Here is a 24,680-nt window from a genome sequence, read left to right as displayed (position 1 = left end):
ACATCAGTTGGGATTCAGGAATCCCATGAATATGAAGCAAAATAAATGTTTAAAATAATGTACATTGAGATATATGACAGTAAAGCAATAGAACAAGAATGGTGAAGATCTTAAAAGCGACCAGAGAAAAATGACAAATTACCTTCAAAGGAAGAGAAATAAAAACGATTTTAAAAGGCAACAATGGAAGGCAATAGCTGGGGAGACCTTCCATTTACTGTGAGAAAATAACTGTCAACCAATAAATGTTTACCCAGCAAAACTATATTTCTGCAATTAGGGAGAAAATAAAGACAGTTTTCAGACAAATAAAATCCAAGAGAGTTTACCACAAATAGACCCACACTACAGGAAAGTTTAACGGATGTACTAGAGTAGATAAAAAATAATCCCAGATGGAAGGATAGAGATGCAAAAAAGAATGGTGAGCACAGACATTGAAAGCATGTAGGTAAATCCAAAGAATATTTTATAAAACAACAACAATAACTGTCATATCTGATGGATTTACTAACAGGAGATAAGTTTAAAATATTAGCTAACAGTAATGTATGAGTTAGAAAAGGGCAAAAATATTTGAGTTTTAAGATCTTGGTGTCTTAATTGGAAGGATAAAGATACTGTTTAACTAAAAACATGAGTATGCCTGTTAATTCACTCAAGGGCAACTACTATAAAATTAATCATAGAGAATTTCAATTTCATACTAGTAGGTAGGAAACACAGTTTTTAAAAATCAATTCAAAACTAAGACCAAAAATGGTTTTTTAAAGTGGAACAAATGTAAAAAGCTAAGTAGAAATCATTCCAAATATATTAATAATTATGAAAGTGTAAACAAATGACTTTCTCCAGTTAAATGAGAAATAATACCACACTAGATTGAAAAACAAAGTAAAACCAACAAAAATGGTTCCTTATTGTTTACAAGAAAAACACCTAAAAATGTAAGGACAGTACACAGAAAGGTTAAAACCAAAGGATGAAGAAAAATCCCAGGCACAAATTAACCAAAAGAAACCTGATATAGTCCTATTATTATTAAGGCAAAATGTACAACTAGGGATAAAAAGTCCACCATATAATGATAAAAATTTAGACTCCATAAGAATATAAAAATTCTAAATATGTATGATTCTTACAACCTCAAATATATGTAAGGGAAAATTCATCAGAAATTGACACATCCACTTTATCATGAGAGATTTTGAATGCATCGTTCTCAATAACTGATACACCATTTCCCAGGCCGCTGCTGCAGGTGGCGGAGGGGCAGGTCCCAGTGCTGGAGACCGAGGCCACCTCCTGGGCCACCTGGCGGCCGTTGTGGTGAAGCAGGTACTGTTGGGCCGGAAGGTGGTGGTGCGCTGCGAGAGTGTCAACGTTTCTGACAATTTCTACAGAAATAAGCTGAAGTACCCGGCCTTCTTCCGCAGGCGGATGAGCACCAACCCTGATGAGGCCCCTGTTATTTCCTGGCCCCCAGCAGCGTCTTCCAGCCGACAGTGCAGGGCCCGCGGTCCGCAAGACCCAGCGAGGCCAGGCTGCCTTGGACGCCGAGGTGTTCGATGGAATCCCACCGCCCTACAGCAGGAAAACCAGATGGGTGTTTCTGCTGCCCGCAAGGCTGTGCATCTGAAGCCCACAAGAGAGTTTGCCTACGTGGGGCGCCTGGCTCAAGAGGCTGGCTGGAAGTACCAGGCAGTGACAGCCACCCTGGAGGAGAAGAGGAAGGAGAAGGCCGAGACCCACTACCAGAAGAAGAAATAGCTCATAAGGCTGCAGAAACAGGCCAAAAAGAACGTGGAGAAGAAAACTGACAAATACACAGAGGCCCTCAAGACCCATGAGCCCAATAAGGCCTGTTTATTCCAAAAATAAAAAACAAAAAACTGATATTTCAAGCCGACTTTAAAAATTAATGATAAAGGATATTTGAATGAAACAATTGACAAATTCGATCCAAGCGACATAAATAGAACATCGAACCTAACACTCTGAGAACATGCATTATTTCCAAGCACATGTGGAATATTTATGAGAAGGGACTACATTGAGGGCCATGAAGTCAACCTCAACCAATTTCAAAGGATAAGAACCCAGACGATCCACCTTCTCTCACCTTGATAGAGTGAGAAGTAAATAGCAAAGATGACTAGAAACAATGTAACAATGGAAATTCAAAATTCAAACACATAAGAGTCAACTATAATTTATAAGGGAAATTAGAAAAATATTTCATACTAAATGATACTGAAAATAAAACTTACAAATTACAGAGAAATTTATATGTAAAAAGAAGATGGAAACAGACATCCAAGTTAAGAAAAAGAACACCAGAATAAGCCCAAAGGTAGAAGGAAATGATAACCAAAAACAGTAGGAGAAACAGGAAAAGTCAAAGTTGGTTCATAGGGCACACTGAAAAGTAAACAATTGTGAATAGTGCTGAAGCAGAAAAAGCAAGGAAGACACAGGTAAACAGGTTAGAAATGAGTCACAGAACTCACAAGTTCTGCTCAGAAGAGCGTGAGGGAGCCATCGTGAGCAGCCAGATGCCCACAAATGGAAACTTTGATGAAATGGGAAAATCAGCTTGCAAAATAACAAACCAAGAATAATTCAAGAACAAACAGAAGTGCATTCTCATGAGAATAAATTTTCTCACAAGAAAACATCGGGTTCACAAGCATTTAGAGGCAAGTTCTGTCACATTAGCTAGGGAACGGAAATAAACAATCTACATAAACTCTTCAGTAGCATAGAAGAGAAGCACTGTCCAACTCATGCTATGATGCTAGCATAAATCTGACAAGAAAAATAGCCAGGAAAGGAGTATGAAAGGCCAACCTCCTGAATATCAGTGCAAAAATCCTTTTTAAACATTAGTACATCAAATTCAGCAATACACAGATTATGAATGAGTTGGTTTGCGCAGGAATGCAAGATTAGGAAACCAATTAATTTGCCAGATTAACCCCCAAAAATCATAATTATTTCAGTGTGTGGAGATTTAACATGCATCCTTCTCTCTACCATCCCCAACACTGAAGTCTGGCAAATGGGGCACTCTGGATAAAAATGCAGTGTCTTTCAGAAGGATAACTTACTACAGTATTAATGGGTGTTCTGTCATTTATGCTTTAGAGGAATGGAAAAAGACACCAACTGTTACTGTTGTATTCTTTCATTTTCCCTCCCACCCCAAGTGGGTTGGGGTAGGGATGGTTCTTCGTGCTCTCTTGATTTAGTGGAATTCTTTGTTACAGACATGAGAGGAAAAAGTTGTTTACTAAAGTCTGAACTCATTGAGGTGTTTGGCCTGCGGAAGTAAGGAGAGCAATTGTCTTTGTTAGGGGGTGTAGAAGCAGCAAGAAAGAACAGAAAGAGTTCCATAATTGGGGTGGACACTGTGGTTTGTGTCCTGCAGATCAAAGGATCTCACCCCACCCCTGGCAGCATCCTGGGGAGGAGATAAAACCTAAGAAGACCGAGGCTGCCTGGCACACCCAGGGATGCCAGGCCCAGGCACCAGGGCTCCCTAGGACAGTAAAGATCCCAAAGGAGAAGGTGAGTGTAGCAGCAGGGTCCTGCCCTCCCTGGTTCTTATGTGACTCGACAGCATCCTCCAACCCAGTACTGACTCAGATTGAATTTTCCATCAGCTCCCAAGGTAAAAGAGTGTGGAGTCAGAGCTAACTTGATTTGAGGAAGTTGAGGTCACATGACATTTCTGCACACCCATTCTGTAGCTGAGCCTTCCTACTGAGTACACATGCGCAAGACATTAGAGTGAGAATGGGAGACAGACATGCACTGATGACACACTGGCAGAAGAAGCTACCTCTCCTCCAGGTCTGGCCACTGCTTGAAGTTGCGTTGGGGGTCACTGCCAGTTTCTCCCTTCTGAACATCCACAACCGGCCCCTGCTTGGTCCTCAGGGACTCCTTCAGGTCCCCACGCAAGTGGAGGGTGCCGCTGGCCATGCTGTCCAGAAAGCCGAGGATCTGGAGGCAGCTCTGTATCCGGGGTGGGAGTGAGCTGCTGGAGGAAAAGGCAGTGCCCAGCAAATCTGCAAATGGCCTGGCCTTTGTGTCCACCCAAGAGTGCAGCAGGTTGCCCTCTTCCTCCAGGGCTCCAAAACAGCCCAGCAGGCAGAGGTCCTCAGCCAGCTTCTCAAAGAGCCCATTCCTCCTGAAGAAGTAGCCATTGACAGGGTCCCAGTGCAGCGCTGCGGACACAGCACAGAGAGTGTACAAAACCAGCTCCAGGGTCTGTCTGGGGGATACTGCTCCCCATGCCTGCAGCGGGGGCTCCTGGAGGGAGCCTTCCAGGTCAGAGAACAGAGACAGCAGCCCGTTGAACCCGCTGGAGACTCTGAAGGCAGCACGACCCTTGGGGGTCACCAGGATCCGGAGCAGAGACTGAAACACCAAGCAAATCAAAATGAGTGCACTCCAGGAGGTAGATTAACCCTGAGCCCACACACATTCCTGCCAGAGCGTCCCACTAGCTCTTCCCTCAACGACTTCAGGCCAACAAGTTACAGGAAGGATCACTCTGAAACATTGGGATCTCCATATTGTTCCTCTTACGGTTTAGGTTTTCCATGTGTGCCTACTACACTAATCTATACGGTTGATTTAACTGTCCTGTTTTTTGACATGAATGCATATCCTTCCAGAAAGCTTCTGTCCTGTAGCTCATACTCATCCCAGGTCGAGTGCTCACACATCCCCCTCTCATTCCCTGATCAAAACTCTCGTCATACTCTACTGCAGCTACTTGAAAACCGTCTCAGCTCTCCACCAGACTGAAGCTCCACGAGATGGAAACCATATCTGGCTTCCTTACTACTGTGGAACACAGCACACACTTAATGACAATTTGCTAAATGAGTGGGATGAACCATCTCTTATACTGTACAGGAGACACACAGTGAAATCCTCATAGAAGCAGCTTGTTATTCCTTATCTCCCTCTCTGTGCAAGCACGGCTTCATCTGTTATATTAGATGAGGGGAAACAGTAAAATGAATCAACTTAAAATGTGGTGTGAAAAGAATGTGTCAGAAAGAGAAGAGAAACCTGCAATGGAATGAAATGTATAGGTATAACACATAGCATAGGCCAAGTGTGCAGAAAGCAATTAAGCCACTGATAGGATACATCGTGGAATCCACTACCCTCCAGATCACTGAGAGCTGTACTGGCCAGCCAAGCTTTTATTTCCTTCTAAAATCAAACCTTTCTTGAGCACTTACTTACTTGGGCCCAGTGCATGGTATATACTCTAGGTAATCAATACATGCTATTGGAAGGAAAGAGAGAGGAAGAGAGAGAGGGAGGAGGGGCTACATTTAAGCAGTTCTCATACTGTGAGTCATCAAAATGTGAAAAACACAGGGACTATTTTAAATAAGTATTAAAAGTCTGTAATTTTTAGTACTTATTTATTGATCAGATAAATTGCATTGGACTCCATCTAAAACTCAGGCATTTGATGTGTGTTTCCTAGAGAGTGGACAACCTTGTGGGTTCCTTAGTAGACTGCGGAGAGAGGTGTGAATTGTTTTATCTTTTCAGGTATTTAATGCTCTAGTGTGACAGGGAAGGGGATTGTCTGAGAAGGCACAGTGCGGAGTCAGTTTCAGGAGGCCTGAGGCAAGGTTCACAGAGAAAAAATAAAATAGACACTCCCTATCTGGGGGAGGGGTGATGCTGTGACTTAAATGCATGGTTTAGGCGACAGTCTGTAGTATGATACGTGGAAGTTAGTGAAAAAGAGGAAACTGGTAGCTCAGAAAAACATGTGGGAAGGGTCTAGATATTTAAATTCTTTTTAGTTAATAGAAACTTAGTAAAGTTACAGGTCACTGTCAAACATGAAGTCATGCACTTTGGGAGCTCCATCTTTTTTTATTTTATTTTATTTTTTTTTTGAGACAGAGTCTTGCTCTGTCACCCAGGCTGGAGTGTAGTGGCGAGATCTTGGCTCAATGTGACCTCTGCCTCCCCAGTTCAAGCGATTCTCCTGCCTCAGCTTCCTGAGTATCCAGCTCCATCTCTTAAATGCTGGTACCCTAACCTAACAGTGGTGTTTATTTGAAACAATAGAATGTGTGTTCCAACCACTGGGATTTTATTCTCTAATGTTATATTCCACTACAGGAAACCTGAGCTGCTGGGCGAGTAGTCAGTCTCACATTCCAGGTCAGAGAACACAGGAGGAGCCTGAACTCTCTTAGTGCACACAGGCGAGGATTCTTTCAAAGATGAAGAGAAACAGCAGCCAAGGATATGCATAAAGGGCTTCCAGGGCCCCATCTATGACATTTCCAGAAATTTAAAAAACAAAACAGATTGCAGTTACTAGGAGAATCTATGAAAGACCAAAGTCCATAATTATATTCAAAATGGACAAATAACATAAAGCGAGGTAGAAAGATTCATCCTTACCAATACAGGCCAATTGATCTTTTCCCAGTTATAGAAAAAGAAAACACACTACTCACAGTGGTTAGATCTGTGATACCTCACCACTTCTCAGAGGGACACTGCAGGGAATTGAATTGTCGTTTTGCTCTTTGAAAGAAACCCAGCATCAGGGCCACCCACTAAAGGGGGCAGTCAAGTGTGAATCGTGGGAAAGACTTCAGGGAAATTGACTTCCCAGGCCACCTGAAAGATGGCGGCAATGATACTGCTTTCTCCTCCCGAGTGAGGATGTGGCCTAATTCTTTCTGAATTTGGCCAAAAACCCAGGAAAGTTGGACATTTGTAGACACACCCTCAAAGCAAAGCATGCGGATTGTTGGAGTAGGTTCCTCCAGGATGGTGGTACTCAGTGTGCATAAGTGAAAGCTCATGGCTTAAGTTGGGCAAGGCCTTTCCCTGTGTAGACAGAGTCACAGCAGCTGCCTGTCCCTGCCCCATCCTGGAGGCCCCGGGGTCAGGAAAGGCTAAGGCAGCTATGCTGCATCTGTGCCTGCCTTATGTGAGCAACTCACTTCCAAAAAAATGTTATTTTTATGGTTGAGTTGGAAACTCACTCCAACCTTGACGTGTGTGTGGTGGTTTTGGTCCCTCCTTTCTAACTGATAAACCATACCAAAGGCTGTTCACTGCGATGTGGTACAGCACGCGTCTGAACCTGACCTATGCCTGGTCACGTGACACGTGCCATGAAAAGTCAATCAGTCACAAAGGAAATCTTAAGCTCTACAATGTTAAACAGACTAAATTTATGTGAGTGCTTTCAATGGCTCTAAGACCTCTAGGAGCATTGTTTAAGGCAAATGGAATGAATAAGCGCTTCTGTTAGTCACATAACACACGACAAAACAAACATCAGGAAGGGAGAATGATTAAAAAACAAAACTGATCAGATTACAGACAATCGCCTGAGTGCTGGGTGACCACTATAAACCCCTCTTCCCCCAAGGAACCCCCTCCCAATTCAATTGTCCAATTTGATGCTGAATATTGCTTAAAAGAACTCCATCACTCAAAGAGTGTTGAAGCAGATATTTTAAAAAGCAAAGCAACCCAATAATCACCCTCATTATGATCTGTGTCTCTCAGTGGGTTTGTCACCTATAATTCCTAGATGGTTATTTTCTTTTCCTCCTCTTGGGAGGGAGAGGAGGAAGGAATGGCTGTCCTTAATTGTTGCTTTGTTTGATTTATTAAATTCAGAGTCATTATCTAAAATGGGGGTAATCTCATTAGAACTTAGACTCCTCTATTATTTCTTGGGATGGGGTTAATTTCATATTTGCAGAGTCATAAAGTAAAGAGTCCAAAATCCAATTACAAAGGCTTAATTTCATAGCATCTAAAGAGAAACATTTCTATCATAAAGGAAAATAAATACTTCACTACTTCGGGAAATGATTTGTCAGGAACGGGGAGTCTAGGAGGAGGGTCTCCATTACTGTCATTCAACTTTGCATGATAATGCATCACATAGGGTTTTCAGTCTGCGGAGGGGAGTAAATTTAATCAGCTGAAGTCAAAGTAATCAGGCTGGGGTTGACACATTTCAAGAAAGGTCAGCGTTAAGCACATTTTCTCATCCTAACTCAGTTACCATGTCATCGTCTCTGAGTTAGTATTCCTCCAGCTTGAATCTATAAAATGGATGTCTGCTGCAAAGCGCTAACTACGTTAGGACTAACAGGATTTATTTCACATTCTATTATTTGTTATTCCTCATAATTTTCCATGTGTCATGCTGGAAGACCGGTGAGGTAATGCAATTAAGCTCAGAGTTGAACAGCTAAATGTATATTAGCAAATCAATCTGAATTTGTGCATAACCCAATCACAGTCCCACCGGCCAAGGAGAGGAAATTCATTTGCTTACATTATTCTTTAACTCAGTTATCATTTGCCAGAATTAGGTGGTGAAGTCACATGTTCTTCAGTGTTGGTATGGAAGTGCCACTGGTGTTTGAAATAACTGCCCTAAGTTGCTTCTCCAGAGTGGCTGGCAGACAGACCACAGGGAAGGGATGCAGAGTGATGGCATGCTGTGAATGCACTTCGGAGATGGGAAACCTTTATAAGAAGGGGCACCCTCTCATCCCACTCAGACACACTTTGTAGAAACAGTCCCTATGGGCAGAGTTGGCTCTCACCTTCTAAAGAGAGAGATCCAGTGAGAAGCAATTCACTTAGCATCTTCGTTCCAAAGTTTCAGGGGGTTCCCATGATGACTTAGAAACAAATGTAGATCTCACATCTGATTCCAGCAAACCTTCACCACTTGCTCATGTGACTCAGTGGTGGGCGAGTCTGGAAGAGGTTCCATTCCTCCCAAGTGCCCCCTAGAGCAGTAGTGTGACAGCCCTAGCCCTTGGAAAACAATGCCAGCTCCTGGGCCCTCCAACTGCCCAGCAGTGACTTGGCACCCAGGGAGAAGATAGCACATTGAGTGCAGGCTATGACTTCATTAAATAAGCTCACCAGTGTTCTTCCCTTATGTGCTCTCTTGATAACTGTGATTCTGAAATGATATTGAATCTGTAAAACACCATAACAACTTTACATTACTAATTCTAGACATTTAGTCCTATTGCCCAAGGGCTGACACTCCAATACGATGCCTCTGGGCTACAGAGTAAACAAAAGGAACTTTCTATGAGCAAAGCAGATCACTCTTTTCTACATTGGACACAAAAATACTTTTACTCTCCAAGCAAAGTAAAAGCAAAACTTTCCTCTCTGTGGATCTGTTTGGCTTTCAATATGGCACTGTCAGGAACAATTATTCACCCAATAGAAAATCACAAGCCTGACTGGTTAGGACATGCCTTCCCTGTTCCTATCCTGTCAGAACATGCCAGTCACGCTGAACATGGACATATGAAGGAAAATGTACCAAACAGCGCAGTGAAGTGGAGTGATCTCTCAGTTTTCAGTTGCTCACCTTAGATTCAAACTCAACTTCACCATTTAGCAGTTGTGCAAGATTAATTTAGTCAATGAAGCTCTCTGGATGTCTCTCTGCCTTTAACATTAAGAGATTGGACCACATGAATCTAAGGTAATTCCTAGCTCCGATATTTTCTTTATTTTTGATATATCTCTCCCTTACCCTACTCTCTGCTTCACCCATCCCTCTCACTCCCTTTACCTCAAGTAATCATGGGATTCAAGTGTCTTTCAAAAGGTATTTAACTTTCCTTTTTTTGTTTCGTACAAATCACTTCCACTGATTCTATGGCCCTGCAATTAAATCACTGGCTGGGTTCTTGTCATCTGTGAAACATGATGATTATGGTCATGACGCCACTTTTGGATGGACCACGCAATGCTTTGGCCACACCAATCACTGCTGGCTTAGGCCACATAATAACTGGAACAGCTCACATCAATGTCTGACATCGAATGTGCAGAGAAATAAAGTAAGTATGATGAAACAAACCCCATTCTCTAAATGTTAAAAAGGTTTTGCATAGAGATAGGCTTAAGTAAGTTAGGTTGATGATTGACCTAATTTTGGAAATCAGAACAACTTCACTTTTTTTTTTTAATTCACCAACAATCAAATATATCATGTTAATGAAACATGAGCGTGTTGGCCGGGCACGGTGGCCCACACCTATGATCCTAGCACTTTGGGAGGCTGAGGTGGGAGAACTGCTTGAGGTCAGAAGTTGAAGACCAGACTAGATAACATAACAAGACCCCCTGTGTACAAAGAATACAAAAATTAGCCAAGCGTGGTGGCACATGTCTATAGTTCTAGCTACTTAGGAGCCTGAGGTGGGAGGATCACTCAAGCAATCCTTTTTAAAAGTCATAAACTCACAAAGACAAAAGCTATGTAAAAAAGGAACAGCAACAAAACTGTGAAAGTTGTAAGGCAGAAGAGATGGCAAGAATGATATTTGTTATATGTATTTAACTATTTTAAGATAAATTGATGAATGTTAACAATATTACAAAAACATACACTTATATCTCTGTTGCCCAAACATGATAACCCTGCCTCACTTGTCCCTTTGTGCCCCCTGTTTCCACACCTCTGACTGCCTTTTGCTTCTTTTTCACAGCTCACAGGTTCTCTCCCCAGTGGGCCTTCCTCAACCAGGTAAGGTAGCATTGGTCTCTCCTACTTCTGTGTTCCCATAGCAACCTGCCCTCAGTGTCTAACCAATGCATCCACCACACTGCAATGTAACTATTGCTTACTTATTAGAACCAGGCTATGAGCTCCCAGAGGGCAAGGGTTGTATCATAATTGACTATAAGCCCCAGGTACTCTTCATCAGCCCTGGTAATGGGTTAGATGCTCAATAAATGCTCATCAGATCAACAAGGCAGCTACTTGGCCATTGCTGATTTGAGCTGCACTTCCATAGTTTACAGTGTTGTGGGAAGTAGCTGCCTAGCCAGGAAAAACATTTCCTAGCATCCCTTGCATCCAGGTGAGTCCTGCCCAAAGTTCTTCCTAAAGAAAATTGGACAGAAAATAACCCGTGCCAGTTCTAGGCCTGACTGAAAATGCCTTATGCAGTTCCCCATGGTCTCTCTTCCCTTGTCTGCTGGCCAAGTTAGATGCCCAGGTGATGGTAGTTCCTTAATGACAGTCACCAATCATTGACTGGACTGTATGTTGGAAAGAAATTTCAAATGTACCAGGCTACTGAGGATATGGGATTTATTTGTTACAGCACCTGACACTACCTAATACAAGGTACTGCCTGCCACATACAGTGGCTAATTGAATTACATGAATACAAATGCCTGAGCAAATGTGGATCGCTTGGTGCATATCCACAGGGAAGCCAACCTCAAAGGAGGACTTGAAATCACCTTCAGGAGATCCAGTTTCAGCTGCAGCTCCCCTTGAGTGGATGAGCATAGAGCACCCACAATGATGCTCATGTACTCCTCGGCGTTGATGGCTGAAAGCTGCTCCAAGATGCTGAGCGAGGCCTCCCGGTAGCACTCGTCATCCAGGAAGATCTTGATGAAGGGCACCATGCCGTGGTCCTTCAGGACAACTAAGGATCAGACAGACAGAATGGGGCTAGGGCAAGGGGGAACCTTGCCACTTCAGTTTCAATCAAAAGAAAAGCTTTGTCTTATAATTTTCAAACTTCATTTTGCTATTTTTTATATTTCTCTTTTGCTCACTGGTAAATTTTTTGGTAACCCATACCCACTGTTAAAGTGAGAAGCAGAAAAAAGAAACTGTGGATCTGATGATTTTTTTAAAAAACTGCTTTCTTCTCCAATGAGAATCTTATTTTTGAAAAAAAAAAAAAATGACTAACATCTCCCCATAGGAGATACATTCAAGAAAGGAGAAATAAGTTTAAGAGATCTATTGTACAACATGGTGACTAAAGTTAATAATAGTGTCATGAATTCCTGGGGTAAAAAAAGAAAAAAAAAATAGAAACCTAAGTAATAAAAGCTTTAACTAGATCTACCTCTCCCTTGATTTCCCCATAATTTCTTCCCCAGAGCCAATGACAATTTTCTCTCTTCTCTCTGCCAAAATTCATATAGAAAGCAAACCACAATTTAAGCTAAGAATATATTTAATTTCTAGATAGTTCCTTGGGGAGAAAATTAAAGAAACCTGACAGGTGATATATTTTTGTTTAAAAGTAATTCCAAGCATTTTTTCCCCAGGATTGATATTGGAGTAATCCATGTGGAATAAAAACTAGGAGGCAACTGGATCCTTCAAATGGCTTGATGGAGATTTGAGCAGACAGGATTTTTCCAATTATGGGCTAGGTACCTCTGACATGGAAATCACCTTGAAAGCATGTTTAAAAGTAGATTCCTGGCCAGGCGTGGTGGCTCACGCCTGTAATCCTAGCACATTGGGAGACTGAGGCAGGCAGATCGCCTGAGCTCAGGAGTTTGAGACCAGCCTGGTCAACATGGTAAAGCCCTGTCTCTACTAAAATACCAAAAAAAAAAAAAAAATTAGCCGGGCATGGCGGCGTGCGCCTGTAGTCCCAGCTACTCGGGAGGTTGAGGCAGGTAAATTGCTTGAACCCTGAGGGTGGAGGGTACAGTGAGCCAAGATCATGCCACTGCACTCCAGCCTGGTGACAGAGTAAGACTCTGCCTCAAAAAAAAAAAAAAAAAAAAAAAAAAAGTAGATTCCTGAGCTCCACCTTGACTGACCATTAATTAAAGGTCTGGATGTGAGCCTAGGAATGTGCATTTAGCCAGCACCTCCGGGGAACCTTTTGCAGACTAAATGTTAAAGACTCTCTCTCTGCCATAATGAAATAATTTTTTACATTAGCTATAGTTACTCTGTGAAGGCCTCAGATAAAGATGCCTAAATCACCAAACCCACTGATATGATGTTGGTGTGTCTATGTCATTATATATATATATATGCACATATTATTTTTAAAACCCAGAAGCCACATGATCTTAGGACGCTAAAAGAAAATTTGAATGGATTACATTGCTAAGTGCATCATGTCTGATGAGAGCACAACAAATTGCATTTCTTTAAAATGGCTAGATTTCTTTGTCCGTATGTTACTCTTTGGATCTAAAAAAAATTAAAAAGCATCTACAGTCAGTGCAGCAGGACACTAATAAATTTTTCTTGTAAATTTAGAAAATGTTAGATTGAGCATAGTCTTTTTGTCACCAACTTTATTTAGCAACCTTAGAAGTGAAAAGTGTCAACAGAGGTATAGTATCTACGAATTTACTGATGATCACTGAACATCGGCCAAGAGAGGAGCATTAGCCACAGCTAACGCTGTGTATTGGTTACTCCTTGAGTATAACCTGTGAACACTGCCATAAATAACCAGGAAAGAGTTCATGTTTTACCAAGCAGTGATGAGGCAAACTTGGCACCATCCTTACCTGCATTCCTCACTGAGCCTTTCAGAAGTGTGACTACAATCCTCAGCATCACACAGGTGAGTTCTCTTTCTGGATCCTGAACACCAGGAGTGGACACTTTGTTTCCTGCCATATTGAAGAAGAAACAACAAAAAAAATTAAGTACATGTGGTATGACCCCAAATCTCTGACTCCAGCTTTCTATCCTCTTAAGGAGATGTGAATATAATGCTTTCATCATAAGGGAGTGTGTATCCCAATTAGTAAGATAGAAGGCTGTTACCCCCTACAGCAGGGGTTCTCCATTTTGAGCACATCAGCATTCCCTGCAGGGCTTATTTTGTTAAAACCCAGAGCCCCATGCTGGGTCCCATCCCCAGAATTTCTGATGTAGTAGTTCTTGGATGGGGTTCTATAATTTGCATTTCTGAGAAGTTCCCAAGCAATGCTGATGGGGCTGGTCCAGGGACTGCTCTTTGAGAAGCATTACCCCAGATGATACACAGAGCCCTGCCTTCTTAATTTTCCTTTGGCCACTTTTACAGTTTGCCATTCATCCTTGGGAGGGATGACTGCCTGCTCATTCCTGAGTCACGGGGAAGCTCAAGAGAACCTGGAGTAAATAGGTGATCCCAGTAGACCCATGAGGGCAAAATCAGATCTCTTTATTCACCTTGAATCCCCATGCCAGCAAAGTGCCTGACACAAATTGGAAGCTCAATACTTATTTGGGGAATGAATGAATGAATGAATGAATGAAAATAGAGTTTATAAACCAGGAGACAGAGTATCTAAGAAACAACAAGACACATTTAACAATATAAAGTACGAAGTAAATCTAGATGCATGAGCTCACAAAAAAGTTTAATTTCTCCTAGGAGTGGTCATGGGTCTGGAATTGCATTTAAAAGCAAATTCAATGTTAGGCTGCTGAAAAGAAATACCAGCTAAGATAAGACAGAACCACCAAACAAAGAGACGGTGCAAAGATTTCTCATTTAAACACCAAGGAAAGCGGATGAAGCAATACATTAACTTCATTCAAGATGGGATTTAAGGACAGAAGTTACTAAGCAGTAGAAAGTAACTCATAAAATATTGTCCAGGGCTTGGCCCAGAGGCCCAGACACAAAAACCATCCCTTGGGCTCATCCTCCGCAGTCCTGATCCTATTTGCAAACACTCCCAGGGAGGAGCTGGGTCCATCCTGGCCTCCATAAGACGCCTGAGCTCCTCCCTGGGTGTCTGTCTCAGTCTATGGCAGTAGCACTGGAACTATAGGGACAAGGTGACTGATGTTTCTTGAGCCCCTGTTATGCACCAGGCACAGCAGTGGGTCCTCTTCAGAGATTCCCTTGTTAAAATCTCACAACATTCCAATGATGTCAACATCATTACCCTGTTTTACCGAGGAAGACACGGCTCATACGGGTTAAGTCACTTTCTCAAGATCACTCAGTTTGTCAGTAGCATGGCCAGGATTCCAGCCCTTAGCTCCTTTCCCTCAGAGAGGCCCAGGAAACAGACAGACTGGTGACCTTGGCTTAAGTCTGAAGCAGAATTACAGAAGCAGCCAAAGGCTAGAGAGCTCCCTGACCCTTCCAGCCAGTGCAGTGGGAGAAGGAGAATGAAAGGAGGGAAGGTGGGCAGAGTAAGCATCCAGATTCTTGTGTCCTGGTGTCCCTCTTCCAGGCTGATTTCCCAGAGCAGCAGGTGTAGACAGACTGAGGGAAAGACCAGAGGAGCTGGGGAAGGAGTTTCCACACTTTGCTTCCTATCGGAAAGTCAACGGAGATGGTAGTTAAAGACCACCACATAGAGTGACTCCAGTAGGATATGTGCTGGGGAGCATGGTGAGGCAGTGCAAGAGCCCAACCCCTGAGCCCCCAAGCACCCTCATGAGACCCTAAAGCCTCAGGGGACAGCAGAGGCTATTGGGATTGAGACTCCAGGGTGCAGGGGCCAAGTAGGGGCAAGGGAATGTTGCCAAGGAGCCACAGGTATGCAGCCCAGCAGGGCACCAAGACTTGGAGGGGCGTGCTGGGCCAGCAAGACCCCAAGGAGCTCTCTCCCAGTGGGAGACCACTGAGCCAACAGTGCAAAGTGAACAGAGTGAGCTAGGAAGCCATATCCCAGCAGACCCCAGGAGGGACCCCAAACCTCAGGCCTCTCTGAGCTCCCATTCCTGAGGAGCTGTCAGACCCCTGCAGTCTCCCTGTCTATACACCCACACAATGTCTAGGACAAGAGATATCTAAAACCTGGGAATTCACAAGGCCTGAGTTAGCCCCAGGTTCACCCATCCCTTTCACTTCTTCATTGGGAAGACTGGGTGGCTGCCTGTCTTTTGTGAAACTGTGTGTCCCAAGCATACTTTCCCAGTGACATGGGCATGCTCACTTTCTGTTGCATTTGATGGGCAGCCAGATTGGCCCAAATATGAGGCCTGGCTGACACTGACCCCTGCCCGTCCCTCCCAATGCACCCAGTGGCACCTGACTTCCTCATGATCTTGGCTTGCTTCCGAAGCTGTGCCAGTAGCAGGCCCAGGAGCCCTGAGTCCCGGAAGATGTCGGTGAAGAGGGGGTCCCCACCAGCGATGCTGAGGATGCTCTGCAGGGCCATGAGGGTGCAGGATGGCCCAGGGCTCTCCTTGATCAGATGCTGTACCTTTCGCAGGATCTCATGAGGCACGTAGTGCAGCTCGAACACCAGGGCCTCTAGAAGCTGGAAGAAGTGTTCCTGCACTGGGGCCGGCTTGAGGGGCATGATCTCTACAAACTGCGAGATGGGCTGCAGGGTCCACTCCAGCAGGAAGAAGTTTCGAGCATTCCAGGCCCACATGGTCCTGATGACTGACAAGACTTGTATGCAGAGGACAGAGTCACTGGCTTTGTGGAAAACATTCTGTAGGACCTGGAAGGCCTGAAGATTCTTAACAGTCACCCCTGAGGAGGAAAACAAGAATGATCTTACAAGTCATTTCTCCTGCCTGTGTCTACAAATAGATGTTTTCATTACTAAGAGGGCATGCCATTTGAAGTTTCTGTGTTCTAACTCCTATGGGCACATGTCCATCAGAAGTCCAGAAAAGCCAGCCACCTGGGGTATGAAGAAGGCTAGTGCAGCATGGGCCAAGATGCACTCAAACTGTGGCCACTCTGAACTGACATGTGCCGTGAACATCAAATACACATTAGATTTCAAAAAGATAATACAAAGGAAATGATGCAAAATATCTTGTTGACAATTATTTCTATTGGCCATACATTGAGATGGTAATATTTGGGATACATTGAGTTAAATAAAATATATTATCAAAAATAATTTAACTTGTTTCTTCTTATTTAAAGTTAAAATTTACATTTAAAATGATATAACGTGCATTGCATTGTATTTTCATTGGACAGCATTGGGCTAGGAGGATTGGTTTCAGCAGATTAAAATCAAATGATGTTGGAGATTACTAGCAAAATCAGTTTTGTTTCTAGACAAGCTGATAAATAATTACACTTTCCTGACCCACCCCTACCTTTTCCTCCAGCTTGAAGGTTAAGCCTCATTCTCTCTCCCCCAGGAGACACTTTGTCAGAAAGCTCCCTGCCTCCAGCCTTCTCTGCCTCAGATAACAGAGATGTTTGTGAAACTCCTGTCTGATTCAGGCACTCCCCTAAACCATGTCTGTGCCCCATGTGTTACTGCATCCCATCCAATGGCCCTTCTTAACCTGAACTCTGCAGCACTGCGGCCTCCCTCCCTCTATTCTGCAGAAGCTCTCACTTCCCAGACTCACCCAGCCATCCAGGCCACCATTTATTCCCCAGACTGTCATTTCTGCCTTTAAACTTTCTCCCTTCATCTCAACCTAGACAACCCACACTTAGCCTTAAAAACTCCCTCCAGCAGGCCCTCTGTTCGAGGTTTCCTGACTGAGCTGGGTCATGGCTGTGCCTGATGCATTTCTTAGCCGATTCTCTAGCAGACTAGGGTTCAAGGACATGTGACAGTCTCTACAGAGGAATTTTAGGGAGCAGACAACTGGCCTGTTCACACTGGCACCCAGCATGGGGCAGAGTGCCTGCCACACAGAAAGTATCCGTGCCTGCTGATTGAGTTCATCAATCAATCAATGTCTCAAAGTACTGAGAAGTCACTGACTCTGAACCTGGATGGCTGTTTTAGGGCCATCAGTCCCCATTATATAAGCAAATGTTGCAGAGTAAATCACACCAGGGGTGAGGGAGAGAACTAGAGGCTGCCTCCGTTATTTGAGAGAGTCTTTGCCTTTATTAAGCAATGTTTCCACTAAGTCTCACGGGAGATATTCATAACCTCCCCAAAGGTTGTGACAGAATCAGAGCCTACTGCACCATTGAAAGGTACACAAAGAATCAGGAGAAGACCCTCTGTAGCCTTCTCAGGGCTCAGCACTGACTCTTCCGGTCACCCAGACACAGGAAAGACTCACCAGATGCCTCATGATGGAACTTGAAGCCTTCAAGCTGAGGGTAAGTGATGCTGTCAAACACCTTCAGCTCTGACCTCCCACAGGTCGTCAGCCACACCACCAGCCCAAGGAGCTCCTCCAGATGCGGGTCCACTTCACTCTGGGTCAGCCCATCATACCTGGGGGAACAGATGAGGCCAGCTCCCTGTGCTTCCTGGATGGAGCATCCACATGCGTGCATGGTGCTCTCAAGGAGACAGAGCCAATGGGGATCCGCAAGCTGGGGAAGACCCCACAGGTCTGCACCTGAGGCAATTCAGAGGCAAGGGAGCTCCCTGGATAAACACCACTCTGCAGATGTCAGTCTTAGATCCAAAGAAGTGCATTTGTAACCTGTGAAAAGCTATGCCATCTGCTCACAGGAAGTCACTTTCCATGACTGAACCTCCAAAAGACATGTGGTTAGGGCATCAGCAGATCAGGGCACCTCCCAAAGGAGAGATGTAATATAATAGTTCAACATTGCAACAAAACGGTGTGGGAAATAGTCGGACTTCCTTGTGCTTATTTAAAGGTTGAGTGTGGCTTTTGTATTTTAATTATGGGCAGGTAGGCTGTCCTGCTCTTCTTGTGGAGAAGGGCATCTCAAGTCTTATTCCAGCCCTGCCATTTCCAGAGGAAAAGTTCTTGCAGCGTGACTTCAGTTAAGGCAAAAAGGAAAGCCAATGAGCCCACATGGGACCTTCTTGGCACTCCCTGGAATAGGTTCCTGTCACCTCTCCTGCCTTCCACAAGAATTCTGGGGAAAACTCAACACCCAATGAACCAAAAATCTGTTCAGGAAATGCTATGACACAGACCTCCGTGGGGATCATAGTCAGCTGGTCACAGCCCAGACCAATGCAAAACGTGATGTGCCCAGAGGGGCATTTACACTTAGCGTCCCTTTGGAGGAAGGCACTAGGGTATTGCCATTTAATCACATCCTTCTGGACACTTGGTGGACCAAAGGACTTTGGCCCCCTTGTCCAAGTCACCGCATGTAGGCTCGAAGCCTGGCTCTGTAGTGAAGTGTGTGAAGTGCTGTAGTAGATATACCCCTCAGAGGAGAAGGGTGTCTCATTCTCGCCCAGCAAAGCCCAAGGGAAAGTATGTGGCCTTGCCCTATAGCAGCTTCCCCAAGATCAGCAGAGGAGCTTGGGCCATCAAGGTATTTCTTTGATTTCAATCCCTTGCTCTCTGTAATCCCTGGGCCCCACTCGAAGATGATACAGGAAGGCAGAGTGGAAGGCAAGGAGCCAGCCCAGGCCCTGCTGAACGGTGTCTGAGCTTGGGTTTCCCATGTTTCAAGGATTTGAGAAAGAGGTAGTTCACTTGGGAGCTGATCCCAGAAAACACCAGTAGGGGAGAGGCCACGTGAGACAGGGAAGGGAAGGAAACCAGTCCAAGAGCATTAGCAAGCAAGCGCCTCATGGGGCCACTGGAGCTAATCCTTCTGGGGAGCTCTGGAGGCAATGCAGAGCAAGCCCACCCAAGGGCAGCTGTGCTGGATGTGCACCCATTGGTTCCTTCAGTCATTGGTGGGCAGCTGCTCCTGAAGGTGGTTCATTTCCAGACCTTTCCAGCCCTCCAAGCACACAGGCAGGGCAGCTTACAGCAGTGCCAGAAGCCCTCCAACAGACAGGGCTTCTGTTTGGGTTCTGACTGGGGAAAATCAGGCCAGCAGGCATGCAGGTGACAGGTGCCTACAAGTACACTTTGTAAAACTACTGATTCTCTAAGGAAGTGGTCCCCACGCCTGTCTGCACAATGAATCACTTTTGCAAATAAGAGGTCTCTCTGGCCATGTTCTATGGAGCTATATCTATTTTTCTCCAAAGCACCCCAATGATTCTGAGGACTAAGGCTTTGGTGGTCCTGTGCTCTCCCCGTACCAAACACAGCCACTTACCGAAGTAACACTTTGAGCAGCAGAGGATAGCCCTCTGAATTCTCAAACTCCAGGAACAGAGCCGAGGAGACGGGGTAGGAGTCCTTCACGAATCCCAAGATCAGGCTTACAGCCTCGCTCACTTCAGGGGCAGGGAGAGTGTCCGCGAGCCTGGAGAGGTTCTGGAGGGAGAGCCTGACACAGTCTGTGGCTGCAGGAGCGAAGCACAGGAGAGACCTGCTGAGCTTGGAAGCAAGAGCTTTCCTGCCATGGTCCACCTACCTACCCTACTCCAAACAACATGTCAAGACATGAATGGGAATTAATCCAAAACATGTTCTGCTGGCTCTTGGATCAGGAAGACCACCCCAGAGAAAGTGCCATCCTGACAGCTGCACTCTGCAAGCCCAGCAGGTGACACAGGAGAGGAAGGCAGCCCCTCAGCCCTCTGTCCCTAATTCTCAGCAAGAAGGGGGAGTCCAGGTCCATTAGGTAGTGAGATGTAAAATGCAAGACCTGAGCTCATCTCAGACCTTAAGGAGGCAATGCTGGAGCTGAGCAGAAATTACCTTGATGAAAAATGCAGGGGAGGATGTATGAACATGTGAGGAGGCAGAGGGTAAAAAGATGGGGTGCTTTGGATACTGAAGAAGCCAGGGGATTGGAACACTGAAGTGTGGCCCACAGAGAGGAAGGAGGGTGTGGCCCATTCCTAGGGGACAGGCCATGGGGCTTACTGGCTACCCCACCAGAGTGGTGCGGAGCCAGGGGAAGATTTGAGTCTGAAGAGAGAGGTCCTCAGATTTGCATTTGGATGGGTCACTGTTTTTAGAAATCTCTCATCAAGAGAAGCCTCTTCTGAGTGCTGGGGAAGCCAATCCAGTGGATCAGAGAAAGTACCTATGAGAGCTTGAGATAATGCAAGCTCAGCCTCTCAGCTGCGAGGACTCAGAAGAGCCGCAAAGAATCACAACAATCCAATAAGATCAGCAGTATTATTATCCCCATTTTACGGATGAGAGAACTGAGGCACCCCAATGGTTAAGTGCCTGAGATCACTCAGCTATGAGGACAGAGCTGGAGTCCAGTCCTGGCTGTCTGGCTCCAGAGTCTTTGGCCTTAACCCCTACCCATAGTTCCCAGTGTATAAATGAGGGTGCCGGAATCAGGCATCTTTAAGTTTGAAAGTGCATTCTCTTCCTCACTAGGTGAATAGCCTTGAAAAATTCTTCTACTAGTCTTAATGTTTATTTTCCCCATTCTAAAATGGCATTAATAGCTATCTCAAAGAAACAAGCAAGATAATGTACAAAGGGGCCCAGCACAGTGTCTGATTGATAGTGTGTGCATAGTGAGATCCTCTATCCCTGCTTTCTCCAATGGAGCAGCAAAATGAACAAGAAAAGCACTTACATGAAGGGAGCCAAGCCATGTAGAATTATCTACCAGACATGGCTGCTCATTCATCTCTTCTTTGGTCCCAAAATTCTATAAGAGGCTGCAAGAGCATCCCAAGTCTCACTGTAGAAAGTGGGCCCTCAGCATTTGCTCTGAGTTCAAGGGAAGCCCTTGCATGGCCCACAGCCCACATCTAATCTCCCGGGCCATACCCTGCAGGTACTGGATGATGCTGAGGTTCTGGGCCTTGGAGATTGCCCTTAGCACGCAGAAAGTGGGTTCCTTCCAGAAGCAGCAGCTGTGCTCCCGAAGGCAGGTCGTGGCAATCAGCAGAGACTGCAGCTCACTTCCTGAGAGGAGTCCCTCCAGGCCCTGAGAGTCACTGCAAATATTGAGCAACATCTGAAAAATAAGAAGATAAACAGTCAAGGAGACCTGGTTAGGAAGTCTCCTTCCTCAGACGGATTTGTTCCCTACTTCTCTGGAGCACTGATGAGCATGTCTCTGTGAGAAGGACAGGATTGAATGGGGTCACCCTCTGTCCCAGACCAGCAGGGTCAACAGAGCCCCCTAGGAAAGGGTGGCAGGGCCTGGGGCTCAATTCTGACCGCATTAACCCTATGCAAGTAATTGTTATCCCTTCCAAATCAGAATAATAAAGAAGTAATTGAATTTGTGTCTTTTTAATGGGAATACCAGAAAATGTCACCCACAATTAAGGTATAGAATTAACAGAACCTTGTGCTATTTAAAAAGGGAAGTGTTTCAGAATTCCTTGTTGACACTCAGACTCTACTTCTCCATGAGACCACAAGAGTCAGCATAAAGCCTCCTAACTGGGTTCCTTGTTCCCGCCAATCCCCTTTCCTGATGGCTAACAGAGGGACTTGCACAACCTCCCTCTCCACTTGGGATAAAATCCCACCACCGTAGCATGGCCCATAGCATCCTGCATGGACTAGCACTGCCTTCTCACTCACTTTATCCACTGCAGCTCCCCCCTGGGCTCTTGGGGGTCCAATAGGACCTGCTGCCAGTGTGACAAATATCACAAGCTACTTCCATGGGAATGAAGGCATTTTCCCCTTCTAGTCTGATACAGAGAGAAGCTGGGCATCATGGACCACAGCTGTAGGTCCCATTTCCCTGCCTCCCTTGCAGGTAGCTGTGGCCATGTGACGAAGGTCTCACCTGTCCCTGGGCTTGCATTGCCATTTCTCTGCTCCTCTCCACTTCCTCCACCCCACCGGGCCATGCTACCTCCTCAGACCCTGACAACCCTCAGCTCTCTGGTTAAATGCCATGCCCTCAGAATAGACTCCACTGATTTCTCTCATACAAATAAGAGCCTCTCACCATCATTGCCCAGCATACCTTTGGCTTTACCTACATAGCACTTAAAAAAATTGCTAACTACTGCACTCCAGCCTGGGCAACAGAGAAAAGCCCCATCTCGATTTTTTTAATTGCTAACAACACACTTATTCCTGGATTGTTTTCCCCTTGTTTGACTTCTTCATCCTTCTGTCACCTCTCAAAGTGAAGCCCTATGCTTGCTGCAGCAACCATCTGTCTGCCATAGAGCTGCGCACAGTAGGGGCTCCGTATATTTTTGTGAAATGAAGTAACAGAAACCCTTGAGCAATGCAGGAATGGTCTATTCCCTGTGGCACACATTCTGTCCATATACCCAGAAGACCTCGAAGACAGACCCTGCACTACTTCCCTTCAGGGCACCTAAAAGCCACACAGTAAACATTTGTGAAAGTGCCTGGTGCAGCGTCCTGGCCTCCAATTAGAATATGATTTACATACAAGCAGATGACACCTACATTTCCACAAATGCAGCTCAGAGGGCAACCCACTGTTAATGGAACCTGCCAGAACTCATGCACTACCCTCTGGAAATGAGGAATGGGCTTGGGAATTCGTCTAACGTGGATGCCAATGTGGACATGTGTGTACCATGGACAGCTGCATTTGGGAATTCACTGAACAGTCACAAGCACCTGCTCTGTGTGAGACATTGCAGACACTGGACACACAGCGACGGGCCCCACAGTCCTCTGTATCCTCCCGGGCCACACGATCCTCCATACCGTCCCCTGCAAGCTCAGGGAGCAGGAAGGGTTATCTAGAGAGCTCAGCGTCTCAGAAGGTGAGAAAGCAGAAACTGCCCGGAAGTGGGCAGGGGAAGGAGGTGAGAAGTTAGTCAGTCAAAGAGAAGAGGAAAGATGGGGAATGACAGAAGGAAATTGCATTTGATGCTTAGAGGCCTGAGATGTCTTCTGAGAGGAAGGAAGAGGCACCGAGAACATGTAAACTCAAGTTTACTCAAGGGTGCCAATCCCAGCCCCACCCAAGACTTCTATGACCCCAGACCCCATGCTCACTCACCATGCCTCAGTTTGTATGGACCCAGGATGACAACACTACTTACATCCTGGGATGGCAGACAGCAATCCTGGAGGTGACCCATGTGAGGCAGTGGCACAGGGGTGGGTACAAAGCTTATACTTAGAAAATTTTGGCTACTATTTTGCTAGTGGGGCAGACTGTGCAGTGGTGGGGAGGGGAGGGGGAGGTTAGACCCTCTGGGAGAACAGAGGAGTTCAGGAACCAGGGCTGAGAAAGACAAAAGCATCTACGGGAAGCATTGGAGAGTCTGTCCCCGAAGTGAGGTTTTGACCCAGGGAATTGGAGGCCCTCCTCGAACTCACCTGCACGAACATCTTTTGAACTTGAAGATCACTCTCAAAAAGCTCATCTTTGTCCAGAGGAAAGACAAAGAAGAGGTAAAGGCACTGTAGGAGCAGGGCTGGAAGCCCAGACTCAGCAACCCTGCCCAGTGTCTCCTGCAAGAGAAGAGCACACGTGACCCCGGGCAGCAAGGCAGCAGAAGCAGGTCAGCCCAGACCCAGGATCATGCCCCTGCAGCCATTTCAGTGAGGCCATGGGACAGTCCCTCTGGGCTCCAGTCCTCAAGTGTGAAATGCTGACAACCAGAGGATGCACCTAGGGTGGCTGTGAAGATTAAGTTTATATAAAGTGCTTACTATGTGCTCTACAGCTCCTTTATAAGATTCATAGATGGAAGGAAGGAAGGGAGGGAGAGAGGGAGGGAGAGAGGGAGGGAGGGAGGGTGGAAAGGAGGGAAAAGGGGAGGGACTGTAGAAATTAGAATATAAGGGCTTCCTAACAAATCATACTGTGTGACTGTGGTCCAGGGCCTCATGATTAGGAAGGGAAAGCAGTCCAAAGGTGAGGCTGATAATATGTGTGTGAGCAACAATGGTGAGGACCTGATCAGGCCCCTCCCCAACCTCTCATCTAGATCCCAGACAGATCTCGTCAAGGTCCAAAGAGTGCAATAGGTGATGACTGACAATCAGACAGCCAGCAACTCAACTAAACAGCTCAGGGCTGCCAGACAGAGGCCAAGAGGACAGGAAGTCTGCAGAGATGGAGACCAGCCTGCCAGGAGCTTCCTGGGGTCTTTCTTCCTGGGGCTTTGCCTGCAGCTCCACCAGGATTACTGCACCTGCACCTTCTGTGTGT

General features: G+C 45.4%; 1 protein-coding gene across 3 annotated transcripts in view; it reads right to left on the bottom strand.

Moving 5' to 3' along the window:
- Positions 1-24,680, bottom strand: part of WDFY4 (WDFY family member 4) — a 300,371-nt gene that overhangs the window by 237,803 nt on the left and 37,888 nt on the right. For all 3 annotated transcript variants that reach the window (XM_034930476.3, XM_057298884.2, XM_057298885.2), the window contains exons 5-12: positions 23,843-23,977; positions 21,335-21,524; positions 19,746-19,935; positions 17,816-17,973; positions 15,843-16,295; positions 13,369-13,473; positions 11,326-11,516; positions 3,845-4,425 (exon numbers count right to left, since the gene is read on the bottom strand). In XM_034930476.3, the coding sequence (XP_034786367.2) occupies positions 3,845-4,425; positions 11,326-11,516; positions 13,369-13,473; positions 15,843-16,295; positions 17,816-17,973; positions 19,746-19,935; positions 21,335-21,524; positions 23,843-23,977 (2,003 nt within the window). The remainder of the gene's footprint in view (positions 1-3,844; positions 4,426-11,325; positions 11,517-13,368; positions 13,474-15,842; positions 16,296-17,815; positions 17,974-19,745; positions 19,936-21,334; positions 21,525-23,842; positions 23,978-24,680) is intronic.

Source organism: Pan paniscus, chromosome 8 (genome assembly GCF_029289425.2).
Source record: "Pan paniscus chromosome 8, NHGRI_mPanPan1-v2.0_pri, whole genome shotgun sequence".
Taxonomy (NCBI): Eukaryota; Metazoa; Chordata; class Mammalia; order Primates; family Hominidae; genus Pan; species Pan paniscus.
Note: the sequence above shows the minus strand (reverse complement) of the source record. Positions and strands in the feature narration are given on the sequence as shown.